Raw genomic sequence first — 20,339 nt, 5'->3', positions numbered from 1 at the left:
TCCCGCCCCTTCAAAACCCTCAGATTGTTTTTCAGAGTCCATAGTCTCTCATGGTTCACCTCCCCTTCCAATTTCCCTCAACTCCCTTCTCCTCTCCAACTCCCCATGTCCTCCATGCTATTTGTTATGCTCCACAAATAAGTGAAACCATATGATACTTGACTCTCTCTGCTTGACTTATTTCACTCAGCATCATCTCTTCCAGTCCCGTCCACGTTGCTATGAATGGATAAGGAAGATGTGGTCCATATACACTATGGAGTATTACGCCTCCATCAGAAAGGATGAATACCCAACTTTTGTAGCAACATGGATGGGACTAGAAGAGATTATTTCTGTAATGCTTTAGCAGCTGGAGTCAACTTGCCTCCTAGCAGACCATCTCACAAATGTATGTTTCTGCTTATAAACAGAAAGAGAATGTAAGATGAATAAACAAAAAATTACTTTCACCACACACATAATTTCTCTAGTAGATGGAAAGCATTATGTCATTATTCTCTTTATTTGCTGTTTCATATCAGGGATTCTTACAAAATAGTTTTTGTATGATATACATTATAGTGGCGAGCCCAAATGGCCACTTCACACTTGATTATGACATCTATATAAATTTTCTTATGAATAGTAGTTATGCATCCGATCAAATTAATTTTGTAAGTATTTTGATGAATTGACGATGTACTAGCAATCCCATTAGATGATGTTGGGAATATATTACTTACTAACATTATTATGTTCTAAGTGACACAACAAAGGAACATATAAGATTCTGTGGGAGAGGGAAGGTGGGGTAGGGAGAGGGCTAGAGATTAGGGTAAGCAGGGAGAGAAGAAACAAAAGAGGCTTCAAGGAACAATTCCTATTGGAGCTGAGCTTTGAAGGTCCCTTACCACTGAGGCCCTGGGGAATGTGAGAGTGGGCATTCTGCAAAGAAACCAAAGGTACAGAATCAGAAAAGAAATTTTATAGCACATTTAGTTTGGCTAGAGCTAACAGAGCATACAAAGGGAGAGACAGTTGACTTTTGAACAACACTAACAGCAAGGGTCCACTTATATGCAGATTTTTTCAATAAATACAATACAGCACTATAAATATATTTTCTTTTCCTCATAGTTTTCTTAACATTTTTCCTGCGCTTACTTTATTATAAGACTATAGTATATAATCCTTATAGCATACAAAATATATGGTAATTGAGTATTTGTGCTACTAATAAGTCTTCTAGTCAACAGTAAACTGATGATAGTTAAATTTTAAGGGAGTCAAAGTTATACCCAGATTTTCAACTATGCAAGGGGCTGGTGTCTCTAAACTCTGCATTGTTCAAGGGTCAACTGTAATAAGAGATAAGGTCAAAGACAATCTGCAGCCAGATTGAAAGGATTCCTTGAAAGGAATTCTTGAAGGTCATACCAAAGAAATTAAATTAAATTAAATTTAAGTAGCTGTTTGTTGTTTTAAACATGATGCTGTGTTTTTTCCAGGAACCAAGGCTCATATGATTATATTTTTACCTAGAACATTTTTATCGAGACAAATTGATCCTCTCTACATGTGGATTTTTTTACATTAAATTCTACCTTTCTACAATTAAAATAACTATTCCTCCTTTTTTCTCATTCATCCTAATATGTTATTTATTTTTAAACTATTCAAGTACTATTTAGTATTATATAGAGTTTATATTCAGTTTTCTTTCCACAAACTAAATTGAAAGTTAATTTTCACAAATAATATATTTGATTTCATGTTTTTCACCTTATTTTATGCTTTTGACACTTAGCACCTCCTTACTGTCTGCCTAGTTTTTGTCTTTTTAACGTATAGGCTCTGTTTTAACAACTTTGATCTTTTCCATGATTTAGAAGGCTTATACTCAATTTCCTTGGATTTTTAGATATAATACTCCAAAATAATTACTAGAGATTTCATGCAGTTTTGAAACTCGTTTCCATCAACTCTTTAGATTTAACTCTAGATTTAGTGGCTTTTAATATCAACTGCTTTTCACACTAGGACATCCTTATTTCGGGGTCCTTAACTTGGCTTTCCCTCCTGAGAGGTGGAGCACAGTCTCAGTAGCTTCTTGTGTGAGACAGGTGGGCATTTAACTTATAAGTTCTTTTTTTTATTTTATTTTTTTTCCCACAAATGTTCACACAGTTACGTACATCAGGTCTTCTACTCATGTGAATGGGATGAAACGTACCCAAGGTGGTTCTCTTCCAATGCTCACTGTTGTCTGGAATTTACTGTTGGTAAAATTCTTAACCCCAGTTACTTTATTTCTTTGTGTGTAGCTTTTCCCCCACCTCTTGTGGGGTTTGGCCTCTGTCTCCCAGATGCCATATCTTCCTGCATCTGGAGGATGTCAAATTCCTATGGATTTCTTCTGGCTCCTGAACTAAATGTTGTTGAGACATTCTCTTCCTCTCATTGTCCAAGATATTTCCTTCCTTGTGTGTAGCAGCCTTTCAGGAATGGCCCCATGTGCTGGCATTCAGGGTAACTGCTCTTGCTGCTGCTGAAGACAGAGATTCCCAAACCCAGTGCTTGGGGCTGCTCTTGGCTTCTCTTTGTCCTCCTGGTCATTACTGGAATCTCTGAGTTTAAAGTACAGAGTTTCTAGAGGCTTCTTCCTGGTATTGCTCTGCTGGATTCTGATGCATGTGTGTTTTTGTGACCAGATAGAGTAAATGGAAATCTACATCCCATAGTTCAGCTGCCTGAGACGGTTCATCTCATCCTTGCCCTGCAAAGTTCTGCTGTTGCTGTCAGCAATCAGTGCTCCATTGTCAACCCTGACTCCTTTATACGGGTATTTTTTTGAAGCTTCTGACCCAGAATAACTCAAGAAGGTAGAAGTCAAACAGTGGGAGGAAAGGGGGGAACCCTAACCACCGCAGAGCGGCAGAAACAGACCGAGGTATTAGATGCACACTCCTCTGGTCATCACTGAATGACCTCACTTGGGGTCTTGAACCAAAGACAGAAGAAAGAAAGTGCTTTCTTACTTGTCTTCATTTTAGAAAGCCTAGAGACACTGAATCTGTCCATTCTTCCTATCAGAATGATCAGCCTTGTAATTAGCTGACGTCAACCCCAGACTCTAGAAGTAGAGAGGCAGCTCAGTCTCGTTCTTATCCTTGTGGGGAGTGCACGTATTTTGCTTTACTAATATATAGATATTTCTTAGAATTGGAGGGAAACTATTTAAAAACTGCTAGCTGGTGATGGTAAGGTTATTTTTGCCCTCGGAGATAGTCAAAATTATACTAATAGTACAGCTTGAAAAATCAGCTACACATGCTGTGTTATGCCAATTATGCACCTCAGGCTGCTTCCAGATCAATTAGCCTCAATCCAGAATTCACCTGAAAGACTGACGTGATGCACGTAATGTTTTTCACACTGTGCTGGAACTGTGCATGATCTTGCATAATCAGTATTTCTTCTGAGTGATGTAAGTAGATTGAGAAGCAAACCAAGTTAGATTCAGGATCAGTATGTAACAGCAGAAGCCCAGGAAGGAAAGCAATGATATCTACCAAAATAAACTCTCATTGCCTTTGGAAGATTAAATTATCAAATTCGTAGTTAATTTTACCTGACAACACATGTTTACTGAGTTCTTAATAATGTTTTCACTTGTGAGCAAATTACCTCTAGTATGTGTGTACAGTAAATTTTGTCCTTAGAACACATCACTTCTCTCAACTCATTTAAATATGTTTAAAATACAGATCAAAGTTGAAAATCGATTCACCTGGTTCTGCAATGCTCTATTTTGGTATGTATTAAGTGTAAACAGTATAATCAAAATATTACTTAGAAACTCTCTTTCTGCCCTTCAGTGATTTCAATGGAGATACAAGTGAAAAAGTCCCGAGAAGACAGTGAGCCTAAGAACAACAGGTTTTTTCCAAGAACAGAACAGACTTCTGGATGTTGTTGCTATTCTGCTGGGTGCAGGAGAAAAAGGATCGTGTCCTCTAAAGATGGTTCCTGGGGAGAATGTTCTGGGCCTTTTTATTTGTCAATAAAACTTGTACATCATTCTTTAGAAAATGTAGCATTTCTGCTAGAATTTAACATATTCAAAAATCGTGAGCTGTTAGAATAAATCACATTCGGAAAGGACTTTCCTGCCACTCAGCATTATATGTCCTTCCTGAAGGACTTCAAAGATCATCATTCAGCTGATGCATGAGGGGTGAGGAAGCCACTCTAAAGTGTCATTTCTCTTCCTGTGTTACTTTGCACAGAAGGTAGCCTGTCTTTTTACTGGTTTTCCTTCTATGTCTTGGTGGAAATCTGGAGTGGTCAGTTACAGATCTCTTACAAAAAAAAAAAAAAAAAAATCTCAAAAAGATGAGAGCAAGTTTCAGGGTTGATTCAGTATAAACCATGACAGCAGAAAGGCCCAAAATCAAGAATTCTAAGAACAATTCATTCATATCAATAAAAAGGTCACCACAGATAAGATGAAATAATCCAGGCAGTGGGAAAGGACCCAATGTTAAACTGTTTCGTTCTTGTTTTGGTCAAAGCACATGGCAAGGGTAGTTCCCAGACAGTGAGAGTGAGGTTCCCCCAGATCCCAGGAGACTGAGCAGGTGTCCAATCGATCATCGCAGGAAGGTCCACCCTGGATGAGGGAGTGAGGCAGAGCCGCGGTGGGGGAAGCAGGCCCAAGGCCTAGGGCAGCTGGGAAAGGAATGGATGCCCCTGCCCAGGAGGTGCTCAGCGCCACCCCTCTGCTTTCCAGCAGCACAGCGTGGATGGCAACTCTGGTGTGGACAGAGCCTGGGGTGTGATGGTGGGTGGCGAGGGCCTAGGCCTGGCCATTGCCAACTGGAGGGAGGCTGCCATCCCCTCCTAGAGCCTTGTCCCCAAAAGATGGCCCTATGATAAGGGTCAGCAGCAGCTGTGCACTGAAAGGAAGAGGCTGGGCCCAGATGACTAGACCCAACGGCCCCCAGGGCTTCTTGGGGGTCATTATAGACCATCTCGACGGCAAACGAGAATCCCAGAAACGCTTTGGAAGGGGCTGCTTTCAGACAACTAGTCCAGAGAGATTCATGCCTGAGTGTGGCATAGGAAGAAAGTATTTCATTTTATTAACAAAAGAAATAAAGTCAATGACAGGGTTATTCTAGAGTTTCCTCAGGTGACCCATCACAGGAAAAAAAAAAATTTCCAAGTATTTGGTAACATTATTTTTCCCCATTTCAGACTTTTTTCTTTAAATTATGAATCCTACTACCTAAAAGATCCTAAAGATAATTGGGTTGACATTGTAATTTAGGAATTAAGGATGTCATCTGAAAAGAACTTATAAGTTAGAGATGGTGTGGCGCACACACACACTTGACTTGCGCATGTATAAATTAACATTAATGCTTGCATCATTACTCGGAAGCATTTTAAATTACTATAAACCCCATGCAATTTAGTTTATTTACACGGTGAAACATCAGTGTGGTATCAGCAATGGGATAGAATAGATTTGGGATGTCTGGCCCAGTATGTCATCCTATAAAATTCCCGCAAAACCTGGGGATAGCCTGAGTCAGTTGTGTTTTATTGCTTAATTAGCGAGTTGTCAAAAAGCAGCACCATCTAAACTGAATGATGCTTTTTCACCTGTTCACTTACTTTTTATCGGGATAATGAGCTGTGGAATGACAGGAAGAATCTTGTTCCCCCCGTGTTCCAGCATGTCGTGGATTCCTTGCCGAGCAAAAAACTCGTAGGGAAATGTCATTTCACAGAGCCCATCAAAAAACAGAGGCAGATAATGATGGTAATCCAGCTTCTCAATTTCTACCTGGAAGGAGAGAGAAGAAATGCCATGTGAAGACAGCAGTGGGGCAAAGCCTGGCCAGACCGTCCTGAGGCTGTCACCGACTTAGGGGGAAGACGTTCTTCGGGACTTTGGGAAGATTTTTTTATTAAGCAGCTCATCTAACAACCTGAAGTGCATTTTCATGTCTTAATCCCATTAGCAATGGGGTTACAATCATTGACCTTTACATGTTAACAGATTGGAATAATCAATAATCAATAATCAACATTGGTATTGGTTTAGGGGTTCTTTGGTTAATATTTTACCATTTGGCACAAATGCAATACCTAAAAGGATTCAAGAAGTCCACCATATGTATGTCAAAAAGATATATGCAAGGATAGAACAAAAAAGGGAGAAAAAGTTGAAAAGAGGATTTCATCTGAATTTCTAACAAGAATCTAATAGGAATGGCACACCAGTATACTCTTGTGAAATGTGTCTTTTCAGGACCTGGCAAGTATGAGAGTGAGGGATAAAATAGGGTTATGTGCATGTTCGCTGGATCCTGCATGACAAGGAGAATGTTGGTGCTCTCAAGTCGCCTCAAAATCAAAATATCCCAATCTCTCTCAGCTGCTTCATTCAGGAACAGAGATATGTCACTTTTCCATTGTTATATCCTTCACCCTCAATAACACCTCCACAACTTCTTGTCCTGATCTTTGTAAAACCATCCAGCATCAACCGTGAATGGAAACGAAACCTCTGGGGTTGAGAAAAGACATGATGTGTTGCGAGCTGCAGGAGATCTCTTCTAGCCCAGGTCCTTCACTGTATCTATGACCTCACTTGCCACCTGCAAGGTGACAGAAGTGATAGTGATATCATGAATGGAAAGAAGCCAACAGACTCAGACTGAGGGCACAATCGATTTACAGAGCAAAGGATGCAGCGTCTCCAGTGAGAGGTGCAAATTCCCCAGGTCTTCAAGTCTTTATGAACGCACCCAGCTTTCAATTACCATCTTATAATTGAGTGAGGAGCCCATCAAGACCTTAGAGAAACTGCCTTTTACATTAGGATGTTTTTATAACTTCTAGCTCTCTCTCAGCTTTTTGGAGTCTCTAGCCACAGGCCTGCCTGCCCCTGGGTGTGAGAAACTGTAGTGTGAAACCACCACATCTCCGAATGCCACTGTAGGGGGAGTCAAATGTCCTGCATTGGCCAAGCAGAAGGTCTGTCTCTAGTCCGCTCATCGAGTGCCCAGCCAATCAGGGACATAAACAGTCAAGAGCTGAATGTTTGGATGTCCTCTTGGAATTGGAGTTTGGCAAACGAATCCCAGAGGGAGGTGTATATGGACATCAATTTTCTTTTATATTCCTTGTATATTTATAAAATTTACTTTGTTCATAGTAAAATTTTATGGAATATATATCCTTCTCAAGGATTTTTGTGTATCTGAAGACATTTTAGAACACTGTTCTATACAACTAACAAAGATACTGCTACATTGTTCAGCTCCAAAAGGTACAGTGTTGCTATCACTAATTTTACCTTGTAGCCTAACTTAATAATATAAATGCCATCTGTATTATGTTTGTCTATATTATTGATGTTTTTCTAATTCTCTCTGTTTTAGCCCACCATCATACTTGTACATATGTGTCCTATAATGAGCAAGTTATTAAATTTTGTACTTAGTGTGATCTAGGACTTTTTATTTTAATACATTAAGTCATTCACATTTATCTCTATGTCTACTTTAGCTTCTGTCATCTTATTTTTTGGCCATTGGTGGTTGTTTTCCATTTACTTTTTCCTTTCTATTTTGCGGGTTTTTTTTTTGTTTTTTGTTTTTTTAATGTAAGTTACTTTTTTTGAGGGAGAGGGCAGTGATTTGAAAGATAAGATAGCCTGTTTAAATATTTTATTACTGCTATCTCATGTCTTTGTCAAGTATTTAAAAATAAATTTAGGTCACTTGGAGAAGAAAATTAAAAATCTACTAAGACTGCTGACATGCCATTTTTTCCCTTGGAATTCCATTGATTTATTTCTTTGTGTGGTTTGGGGCAACAATACTAAGAACATCCACGATAGCAACATTAAAAACATGCCCTGTTTATGATACCAGACGCTATTTTAAATACTTATGTGTATTAGTTCATTTCATCCTTTTTTTTGTAATTTTTTTTTCAGTGTTCCAAGATTCATTGTTTATGCATCACACCCAGTGCTCCATGCAATACGTGCCCTCCTTAATACCCACCACCAGGCTTACCCAACCCCCAACCCCTTCCCTCCAAAACCCTCAGTTTGTTTCTCAGAGTCCACAATCTCTCATGGTTCATCTCCTCCTCTGGTTTCCCCCACATCCTCATGACAACTCTAAAAGGTGGGTGTTATGCATATCTCCATTATCAATATGGAGAAACTGAGACACTGAGAGGTTCAATAACTTGCCTAAGTTCTCCAGCTAGAGAGAAGCGTTGCTGGGATCTGAACCCAAGCTATCTGGCTGCAGGATGTGATACAACCTCTGAGGCTATATTGTTAGGCACGTAGAGGTTCAGCATTATTATACTCTCCTGGTGACTATTCCATGTATCCTCACATCTCCATCCCCTTTACCATTACTAATGCAGGGTGTCCTAGTCTATTCAAATACCAACACTGCCATAACCAGCTTGTCTGTTGTGTCTTCTACACTTTCACTTTCTTTCTCCCTCTGGCATTATGTTTTAATAGTATCTTTCTTTTAAGATTTATTTGTTTGAGAGAAAGATAGAGCACAAGCAGGGTGAGGAGCAGAGGGAGAGGGAGAAGCAGATGCCCCACTGAGCAGGGAGCCTGACATGGGGTTCAATCCAAGGACCCTGGGATCATGACCTGAGCCAAAGGCAGACGCTTAATTGACTGAGCCACCCAGGCGCCCTCCTAAACGGTGGCCTGTATGAAGACTGTTATACAGGGACACGGGAAACCAGCTGAGCCTGGTGCCCCTCACAGTATCTTTCCTAAGTAGCTGAAGCCTGCATTTGTTTTTTTGCCCCTCTCATTTCACAATGTGTCTTAAAACAACAAATATAGAGCATACATGATTCTTATTCTCCGAAGTTTTGAAAAGAAAGAAAGAAAAGCAATGGAAGAAAGAATAAAGGAAGAGAGAAAAAAAGGAGGAGCAGTTGAGAGGCAGAGAAATGGAATGAAAGACCCAGGGAGAGAAACTGAGAAAAGATCATCTCTAGGTCTCTAACTCTGAGCTCACGGACCACAGCAGCTCGTTTCTACTGGCTGTTCTTCCTCTGACCCATTTGTTATTTGGCACATCTGCTGCCACTGTAGATCTGTTGCCTCAAACAAGGGAATAATGACTTGCCCCTATATTTTGAGGTAAGAAAGTCCTTGAAACAGTACAGATATTTCTCTACTTACTATAGGATAAAATTTTTTTTGTACATAAATTTATTTGCTGCTTGTATATCTTCTTGGGTTCCTCTTGTTATTGTGCTATTGTTTCAGATGACAAATGTGGTCTAGGACTTGGGAAGCCTTCCTACATTCCTTTAAAATCCAGAGCTTTCACATGTGTTGTGTTTTGTTTAATAATATGTCTGAGTTCTCTTTGATATACTTTCCTTTGTAGCTGATAAGCTCCTGACAGCTACCGCCCAATTTCACGTGTCCACAGGTAAGTTGTCTGTGTCCTCACTCTCGTCTCTCGTCAGCCCACTTTGCCCATGCCACTGCAGGTGACCCTTCCCAGGTCACCAGTGACCTTCACTTTGTCCAACTCTCCTGTCCCTTTTCTGTTCTCATTACATGACACCCTTGACCCGGGCCTCCTGACACCATACCTCCAGCACTGGGGGTCATCCTTGATTTCCTCCCTTCAAATCCCATGTTCAACCCATCAGTAATCCAACTGAATCTACCTCCAAGCAAATCCTGATCTCTTTTCCTTTCCTGCCATCTTGCAGATTGCCAGCTTAGTCTAAGACTTACCTTGCCTTTCTTTGATTACTGCAACATCTCCTAACTCATTTCCTTGTTTCCATTTCTGCCTTCCTATTTCCATTCTCCACATGAGTCCTGACCTATGGTTGCTTCTGACTCAGGTCTCAACAGGGCCTCCCCGATCTGTCCCCAGGTCCCGTTGCTTCACACCATCCTTCCACAGTACTACTCTCTAGAGACACTGAAAGACACTTTTGTCCCCTGACCAGCCCAGCCTCACCCTACGCTCCTTAGAGAGTATCTTTGAAAGAACTGGTCCCCTTCTCTCCAGAACTCTCGGTTGCTGGTAACTCCTTTGACCTAGAGTTTAGCTCAGTGAGGCCCTCTTACCGTGCTATGTGGCTTTTATCATTTATTCATCACTTTCTCTTAAGTTCTGTTGTTTAGGGAGTTGTCATTGCCTGAGAGGGTGGGGGCAGATAACAGGTGAATACTCAGCAAGCATGTGTTGAATTTCAATTCTGACCTTTTGGAATCTTTCGTCTGTGCTAACTCTTTGAGAGGCAGACTCAGCAAAGGGCACAATGGCCCGATGACAAATGGTCATCTCTAAAGGTGAGATCAGGGACCACAGCAGAGTGCACAAAGAGCCTGGTGGTGAACACTGGCACTGTAGCATGATGGGGCATATAGGTTTCCATAGATTTATGTTTTCTACAACTTTGCATACTCTACAAATAAAATGCTATGTCTTCTCCATTAGGACTACAGTGATTATTTACATTTCATGAGTTTTATGAGTATTTTTTTCCCCAAGATTTTATTTATTTATCTGACAGAGATCACAAGTAGGCAGAGAAGCAGGCAGAGAGAAAGGGGGAAGCAGGCTCCCCGCTAAGCAGAGAGCCTGATGCAGGGCTTGATCCCAGGATCCTGAGATCATGACCTGAGCCAGAGGCAGAGACTTAACCCACTGAGCCACTTGGGCGTCCCTTATGAGTATTTTCATAGACAATCAGAATGACTTGCTTCTTAGTGCTTCTATTTACCCTCATTTAACTACAAATAATTCAAGGATTAATTTGCTATTCTGTTTACTTTTTAATACTTTAGAAGGAACAGTTTCTGGTTTCATAGTATCATCAAAAATAAACGCATTAATGTGTGCCCATAATAATATATTGGTAATAGGGGCGCCTGGGTGGCTCAATGGGTTAAGCCTCTGCCTTGAGCTCAGGTCATGATCTCAGGGTCCTGGGATCGAGCCCCACGTTAGGGCTCTCTGCTCAGCGGGGAGCCTGCTTCCTCCTCTCTCTCTCTCTCTGCCTGCCTCTCTGCCTACTTGGGATCTCTCTCCCTCTGTCAAATAAATAAATAAAATCTTTAAAATATATATATATATATATATTGGTAATAATACAAGGACTTTTTTTTTCAAAAATCTAGATGTTGAAAATAGCTCAAGATAAAACCAAAATTTCAAGATAAGTGAAGAGGTCCCTTATTTGTCTGCGCGTCTGTCACACGGTGACTTCTTTAGAGTCTTTCTACATCAATGTGTTGTTTTGTTCATTTAGATTTACAAAAGGTCATTTTTACTGCTTATTCAGCAATAAACTTTTTTTTTTAGTTATATAAATCACTTTGCTCTTAGGATAACTTGTTTTAATGACATATTACACTTTTATTTCTTTAGTATTACTATAAAAATAGTAGTTTTCAAACTTTTATGAAATTTGGGAATCTTTCTTCAACATTTATGCAAAAAATCCAGGATTAAAAGAAAGCTCTTTGAAGTAGAACACAGAACAAAGACCATTTTGGTACATCAGGTAAAATTACATAGTAATATACTGATTGATCACCATTTGGGTGTTAACTCCAGAACATCAAGTAGTTTTACTCACAGAATCTCTCTCTCTTTTTAAAATTTATGTTTTATAACCTTTTAAAGATCACATAGTACTCACAAGTTATCTCTAAATCTTACAATGACCTTTGGTCAAAAGCAATAAAATTCTAACTTTACCAGCCTATCATATATAAATTTTTATCCCCATAACAAATGTGTAAGGTAATAATGCTATACTGAAAAGTCAGAAACACAATGAGGTTAATGATTTTCATTGAAAATTCAGATTAGAAACTTACTCTTAAAATTTCCATATCCTTGCTTCAATTAGCAAATGAAATATAACTTGAGTATCTGTTATTATAGCTCCTAGCATAGGAATCGAAGATCTTGCTTAGAATCATAAGCCAATCTGAAAAAGTATAATTATCTATTACTATATTATGACTTTATTTGGACTTATGCCATTTTCTAAAATAAAGCTTCAGCTCCACTGTTCTTCCTTGAGGAAGCGGGTGAATTCCTGCAAGAGGCCTGACCAATTACATAGGTATTAAGCACTGTCTGTGGATAGTGTATGTAACATATTTCAAACCTAGATGTACTTTTATGTTTCAAGTGCATGTAGATGTTATGTATGACAAATACATAACAGGATGATAAATAACTGAAAAATGTCATTTTAAGCTTTTTCAATGATAGTACTTAAAATTACGCACTAATGCATGAGTCTTTGACGCAAAAAGAATTCTGAGCATGAAAAATGCTCTTTAATTTCAAAAAGGAGACCTCACACAGGATGGCAGACAAGACTAATGTGATCCTTAGGCTCTACAAAGCCTAAAAGATACCAAAATGTGTTCAATGCAAAGTCAGTGTCAGGAAATCCTCAGATGCCGGAGATACAGACTAATTCAGAGTCACAGAGTTGGTGCCATGTGGCTTAGGAGAGTATCAGATACAGACCACATCTCGAGGCTGGGACTGAGGTTTCAATGTCTCCAGAGTTCAGGAAAACAGGGCATTTAGCAAGAGAAGGGGGGTCAGCTGAGACTCTTGCATTGGACTGAGCCCTACAGGGGCTGCCCCACCTTGGGAAGGGAACCAGAAAGTCTCTCCTTGAGTTTGTGGAGACAAAAAGAAAACTTGTGGAAGAGAAAGAGAGCTTGATGTGTGACAAAGCTCTTGATGGGCAAGATCCCCTCTGAGAAACAGAAACCCAAATGGAAACCTAAAGTAAAAACAAAAAAAAGTATACATATTATATATATATATATATATATATATATATATATATATATACTGTATATATAGTATATATATATATATTTCTCAGACAGTGGAAAGGAAACTTCTGGGACCCAGACAAAGCAAATGGAAAAGAGTTAATACTCTTATGAGCTAGGTGCATAGGGTTGCCACACAAAATGTAACTACAGCTACAACTTACCACCGTCATGGTGACAGAGTCATCATAAGAAAGACTAAATAGACCAGTGATCATGGGAATGAGTTCTGGAACTAGTACCTAGAAATTACAGAATTTTTGAAAAGAATTTTTTAAAGTGGGGACACCTGGGTGGCTCAGTCAGTTAAGCAACTGTCTTCAGCTTGGGTCATGATCCCAGGGTCCTGGGATTGAGCCCCACACCGGGCTCCCTGCTCAGCCAGGAGTCCGCTTCTCCCCCTCCCTCTGCCCCTCTCCCCCTGCATGTGTTCTCTCAGTGTCTCTCAAATAAATAAATAAATAAAATCTTAAAAAAAATAATTTTTGAAAGTGCTTAAAACATAGAATATTTCATATTTAGAAAAGAACGAAATAAAGTTTCCAAAGAATATAGAGCATCATTAACCTCAGAATGCAGTTGTTGGAAACAGATTGACCACAGATGAAAAGAGAGGGATTTGGGTCACAGGAGCTGGAAAGCCAGTGCAGCACAGGGAAGCTGGAAAGCCAGTGCAGCACAGGGAAGCCCCTACCTGATTTGCTTCCATAGCCATGAGACCCCAGGGAGTTCCAGATAGACAAGGAAAGGAGGTGTTTTGAGAAATCAAGGCTGGGCATCTTTCATAATTGAAGAAAGATGTGAATCTTCAGACTAAAAATGCAAATCTGGCTATTTTTCAGAAAAACTATAAGACTCCAAAGTCAAGGAAAAGATTTAAAAGCAGCTAGAAATAAAAGACAGGTAACATGTAAAGGATCAAAATTAGGCTTGAAATTATACTTCTCATTAACAAAATAGAGGCCACACAAGATGGTAAAAACCCCTAGACATGCTAAAGGAACAATAATTATTAATCTTCAGTACCATACTCAGCTAAACTGGCTTGCAAGATAAAGACAAACTAAATGTATTTGACCAACGGAGCTTTTTTTTGTTTGTTTTAAACCCAGACATTATCATCCTCACTGAAGGATAACATGGATAAAATGTGCTATACATGCTGAACGTGGGACAAAGAAATGAGATGCAGGAGATAACATTTGAGGATGATTTAGCTATCTACATAGAATATCCAGAGAATCTACAAACATAATTAGTAAGAGTTCAGAAAAATTGCTGCATAACAAATGGATAAGACCAAAGAAGCATTGACTATAGTAATTTTTTTAAATCCATTATGGTGAGGTTAAAACGTGAAGTTGCAATATGAGAAAGGAAAGGTACAGAAAATGACAAGAGGGTGATCCGGGTCAAAGTAAGGTCCTTGCATTGAGAGGGATAAAGATAAGGTTGCTGGTTAACTTCAAAATTAATTAAGCATATTATAATGCAAGGATACCCTTCAAAAGAACAGAAATAGAATTAACTTCCAAGAGAACAGAATGTAATAGAAGGAATTGACCCAACAGAAGGCTGGTCAAACATCCCACTTGGATGTTTGGAAAACAGGAAAACACATGAGAGAAGAGAAAATATGTAGGATGAACCCAAATATAAAAGTAATCATCTTAAGTATAAATAGATTAAATTAGATTATTCTCTTAAGAAATTGTTAAAAAAGAAAAAATATACTTCAGTTATAAATTTGTTTGTAAGAATCACATTCAAAATATAATGGCAGAGAAAAGTGAAAAATAAAGGTATGGTTAAAAAAAAAAAGAATAAATACAATACAGGATAAATTCCTAGAATAGAAATTGCTTTTCAGAGGGTGTATATATATGGTATATGTATACATTTTTTTATACATACCCTCTGTGTATTTTGACAGAAATTGCCAACTGGTGATTCATGGGATGGTATTAAATGAACTCTTCATCAACAATAAATGACAGTAGTTGTTTTCCATTTTCATTCAAAGAAAACGCTATCACAGTTTATTTTTTACAATGTTATAGGTAAATATTATTTTGGTGTTGTTTTAAGTTCCACTTCTTTTACTGTGAGCATAATAGCCTTTATGATTAAGATTTTATTTATTTATTTGCAGACAGAGATCACAAGTAGGCAGAGAGGCAGGCAGAGAGAGAGGAGGAAGCAGGTTCCCTGTGGAGTAGAGATCCCGAAGTAGGGCTCGATCCCAGGACCCTGAGATCATGACCCGAGCCGAAAGCAGAGGCTTCAACCCACTGAGCCACCCAGGTGCCCCGAATAATAGCCTTTTAAAGATATTTTTGAAAGCCATTTGTCTCTCCTTTTCTGTGAGTTGTATTTCCATATCCTTTGCCATTTTTTGTACCCACTGACATTTGTTTTATTTTCTCTCTTTTTTTCCCAGCTCTTTATTTCCCCTCCAAATTCATTTTTTAAAAAATTCCATTAGCCAACTTATGGTACGTCATTAGTTTCAGATATAGTGTTCAATAAATTAACTCATAAATTAGCTCATTTATGTTAGAGGGATTCAACTTTTGTATGTTACTTCCATAACATTTCAAATGTTTTGAAATGTAATGTTTCAAAAAATTGTCTGCATGGCAATGCAGACTTCTGTATGTTTTAGAATTCATTAATCTTTTGTCAGGTTCTGAATTTTGAGTCATCATTAAAAAGATTTTCCTCCATTTTGTAGAAGAATAGAAACAATTAAAAAACAATTTATAATTTTTTTCTAGTATCTTATGATTTCTTTATATTGAAATCCCAAATCCATTTGTAACTTTTCTTGGTGTAAGGTGAGAGATGTTCTTCTAGCTGTACTTTTTTCCAAGAGGTTCCGAATTTAGACAAGTTTTAGACATAAGGTCTCCTTACTGGGCCTATATAAAACTCTGCATTCAATAATTAGATAAAACATGTTTTTTACAAGTGTACAAGGGACTGCTTAGAAAACTGAATAGTAGTGAGCCGCAAAGTAAGTTCAAGAAATTCCAAAATATCTGTCACATGGGTTACATTTTCTGAAGAAAAGGATAGTCAGACTTTTAATCTCCACATGTTTCGAAATCTAAAAACACTTTTAAATCAGAGGCCAAAGAAAAATCCTTATAGAAATAATAACATGTTAAAATTGAATTAAAGTGAAATTACCTAACCTTAAAAAAAAAAAAAAAATAGCCCACCGGGAAAGATTCTTTAAGAACAGAGGAAGAAGGAAACGGATACAGCTCACTCTCAGAGGCCAGAATAACCCTGCCACTATGATTAGCCCAATCTCACTGAATCAAAATGAAGTACTAGGCAAAGTGAGTTCAGTGGCACATTCAAAATTACAGCCAAGTAGGTTGTATGGCAGAAATACCAGGATACTTCAATATCATTTTTAAATTTCTAGATCAAAGGAGGAAAAATGAGATCATCTTCTTAGATGCCGATAAAGCATTTGATGAAATCATTCATTAAAAAATAAACATTTCAAGGAAAAACCTAGAGCAACTATCTTCTTTTATGGGGAGAGTTGAGGAGCATTCTCATTATGGAGAAAATGATAGAAAGGAAGCACGGAGACTGTTGTCTTCACTTCAACCTTGTACTGGAGTTTCTAGCTAATGAGGAAAATAAAATATGTATGAATATTGGCAAAGAAGAAACAAGACTCTTGTTATTCGAGGATGATTTAGCTATCTACATAGAACACCCAGAGAATCTACAAATGTAATTAGTTCAGAAAAACTGCTGCATAAAAGATCAGTGCATTAAAAATAGCATTCCCTTATGCCACTAAAAACTACATATAAAGTATTTTTTTAAATATTCACAATAGCAAGAAATGAAGAAAAACAAACCTTTAACATAATGAGTCATAAAACTAACAGTCAATGCACAAGACTTTAGGGAGACAATGACAAGCACAAACGGAAGACCCGCGCAGTGTTCCATGAACAAGTGGATATATTGACTCTACTCATGGATGGGCTGACTCAAATTCAAAAAGAGGGTGAGTCTGTACAATTTAATCTATAAAGACTAGAGAATCTCCGTGACATGTTGGGACCCCATTCCAAGCAGTGGCCGAGTGAGGACTGGGGCCCCATGCATCTTTCCTCTGACCTGCTCACCTTGTTCATAACTTGATGTCTTGTTGTTTCATTACAAATATTGAAGGCTCTGTCTAGATGGCAGAGTAAAAAATCTGGACTTGAGAATGGGGAATCAAGTTATTTTATGGAATAACCTTATTTTAAGTTTCTGTCAAAAATGCTAACAAGACAGCTAAAGGTCAGTTGTAAGCAGATCTCGAATTTATGCACACTTAACCTTTATTATCCAGGGATTGTATGTTCCTAACCACAGCAGTCAGTGAGTGATACTTTCAAGTGTAATAAATGAAAGAGAAATAATCCCTTGTTCTATAGCTTTGAACATGCCCACCTTCTGTCACCTGTCATAGAGTTAGAGGAACTTCTTAAAAATTTTAAAATTAGTGTTTTTTTTTAAACCAAGGGCACATAAAAGGAGCAAAATATGTATTTAAATAAAAGTTTCTCTTTCCTTTATCATATCTCCAGATACTGCTAAAAACAGTATAATTTTGCCATAGGTAGAGAGGAGATACTTATATTTTGGGATAACAAGCATTAATCAAATTGAGAAGCAAAAAACATGATAGACCTGAGAAGTCCAGCAATTTTAGGAGTTGGGACACAGTTAAAAACAGATCATTTGCAGCTTTTACCACTGGTGTTAACTGCAAAACATGGCATTAATTTACAAGAACTCTCCGTGAACTAGATAATGTACTGTGAACCTCAATGCACTCAACCAAATCAGTAGAATTAAGGACATTTGCAAAGGATTAATTCAGGTGAAGTTCATGTCATGAAGCAATTTTTAAGAAGAAATTGTTACGAGGGCAATATTGGGTGCCTTTTACATTGGCATATAATTTTGCTATGTACTTATCTTTCAGGGATTAGATACAAATTTATTAAAGTTCTTTAAAGTCATGAGTTCTTACACTACTTAGTCCAATTTCACCTAAAATAAAACTAAAGCAAAAATTACAATGAAGACCTTCTACTAGGTATAGTGCCGTGCTGAACGTCAAGGAGAGGTGGGGATATTAGTGGGTAGGAAAAAAGATGAGAAATAGGACTTACTTCCTGGATTCATGTTTTAGTATTAGCAGTTTGTGGAAAGAATGGGTGACTGACACAGTGCCTTTGTGGAGAGCCGTTCGGGTCTGCAGTCAGGCAGAGGGGGGTTCAAACCCATCACTTGCATGTACAGGGTTCCATCATTTTCAAACTCTGTGACTGCTGGAAAGCTACTATGGCTTTCTGAGACTTAGTTTACTTTTTGTAAATGGATAGCTAATTCCCATTTAGCGTGTGCTAAATGATATTGATTCCTTCTATGCTCTAGAAAGAAAATAATACACTCACAAAAAAATTAAGTAAAATTTCAGTGCGGTGCATGATTAAATGCTAAATAAGGGTACACACCAAGGGCATATAGGAAGTAGGGATAATTATGGGCTGGAGTCCACAGGACAGGTTTTATCAGGGAGGAGCATCTTGACGAGCCTCGCAAGACGGGAAGACATGAGTGCATCGAGCAAAGGCGTGCAAACAGGAATTGGGTACAACATGGTCAAGAGACAGTGCTTAGTTCAGTAATGGTGTCGGGGAGGCATGAAGGCGCCTTCTGTGTCCACTGTGTCTGGACGGATACTTCAGGCATGAGCAAAATAAAGATGGTTTTTAAGCAAGCAGCTGACAGGATTCAATGCCATTTAAGAGAGAATAGCCGGCACCTCTTCATCCTGCATAACTGAAACCTTATGCCCATGGAGCAGCATCTCCCTACTCCCCCCAGTTCCTAGGAACCACCATTCAATGTTCTACTTCAATGGGATGGACTATGCTAGATTCCTCCTAGAAGTGGAATCATCTGGTATTTGTCCTTCTGTGTCAGGTCACATATGGTAGGATTTCCCTCTTTCAACGTTTTGAGAAACCTCTGTATTGTTTTTCATAGCAGCTACACCATTTTCTGTTCCTATCGACAGCACACAGCGTTCCCCTTTCTCTACATACTTGCCAACCCTTGTTACCTTTTGGTAAGACCTAGCCTAACAGTGGGGTGGTTTGTCCCGCTGTGGTTTTTATTTCCATTTCCCTGAGGATGAGTTAAAGTGATCACTTTTCATGCACCTGTTGAACAGTGTAGGTCTTTTTTGGATAATTGTCTATTCAAGTCTTTTGTCCATTTTTAAACAAGATTTATTTTTAGAGAGAGTGTGTGCCTGAGGGGAGGGTGAAGGGAGAGGGAGAGAGAATCTCGAGCAGACTCCCTGATGAACATGGATTCCCCACACAGGGCTCCATCTCACAACCCTGAGATCATGACCTGAACTGTAGGAGTTCCTTATATATGTAATATTACATATGATATATATTTTGGATATTAGCCCCTTATCAGATAGCTTTGCAAATATTGCCTCCTGTTTCCTTGACTGCCTTTTCTTGTGTTGATCGTTTCCTTTGTGCTACAGAAGCTATTTAGCTTGATGTTGTTCTGTTTGTAGACTTATGCTTTGGTGGTGTCATATTCAAGAAGTCATTGCCAATATCAATAATAAGAAGGCTTTCCCCTATGTTTTCTTCCAGGAGTTTTATAGCTTCGGGTTTACAAGGAAATTTGAACCATCACATGAAGGAAGGACTATTTTTACCCCCTGGAAAGACAACGGTTGCTCTCTCTCCCCAAAGCTTGCATCATGCTAGGCGTGTACGCACTGGCCAACCTTCCAGTCCGCGAACCAGTCGTCATTCTCTGCAGCACGGCCAGGAGCAAGCCAGGAGACCTGGGGAGACCCTATGGTTAAAAATATCTCCCTAGCTCTATCAATTAAAACTCAATTAAATTTCTTTTTAAAAACAAAATACCTTTTGGCATGCTTCAGCTTACATACTGTTGGTATCTTGTGGTAAAACTAAAATTAGAAAATTGAATTGCTCCTCCCCAAGTGCTGAGAGAATTGGACTGTGTCACTGGTAAAATGAGAAGAAAGGGAGGTAATTTGGGTGCCTGGAGGCTTCCAAGGACGTAGTCGTCAATGGAGGAGCCAATGTGGAAGGTTTCAGGCAAGATGCCACCAAACCACCGAAAAGCACATCAGCCAGACCGGTCATGGTTTAGCGTGTGGCAGGCAAGTTGCAAATGTGTGTCGTGGGTTCTTAGTACGAAGAGAGGCTCAACAGAGGAGCACAGAGGACTTTGGCTCGAGTCCTCACTCCTCGGTCATTGGTGGGTCACGCTACTCATCCCTCTCGGCCTCAGTCTGCTTCTCCTCAAAACAGGACGATACAAGGGCCCCTCTCCTAGGGAATGTTGGGAG

At 38.9% G+C, this 20,339-nt stretch overlaps 1 protein-coding gene across 3 annotated transcripts in view; it reads right to left on the bottom strand.

Annotated features, from left to right (window-relative positions):
• PACRG (parkin coregulated) overlaps window positions 1-20,339 on the bottom strand; it is a 495,970-nt gene that overhangs the window by 214,140 nt on the left and 261,491 nt on the right. For all 3 annotated transcript variants that reach the window (XM_059401397.1, XM_059401396.1, XM_059401398.1), the window contains exon 3: window positions 5,665-5,836. In XM_059401397.1, the coding sequence (XP_059257380.1) occupies window positions 5,665-5,836 (172 nt within the window). The remainder of the gene's footprint in view (window positions 1-5,664; window positions 5,837-20,339) is intronic.

Source organism: Mustela nigripes, chromosome 5, assembly GCF_022355385.1.
Source record: "Mustela nigripes isolate SB6536 chromosome 5, MUSNIG.SB6536, whole genome shotgun sequence".
NCBI classification, from domain to species: domain Eukaryota; kingdom Metazoa; phylum Chordata; class Mammalia; order Carnivora; family Mustelidae; genus Mustela; species Mustela nigripes.
Note: the sequence above shows the minus strand (reverse complement) of the source record. Positions and strands in the feature narration are given on the sequence as shown.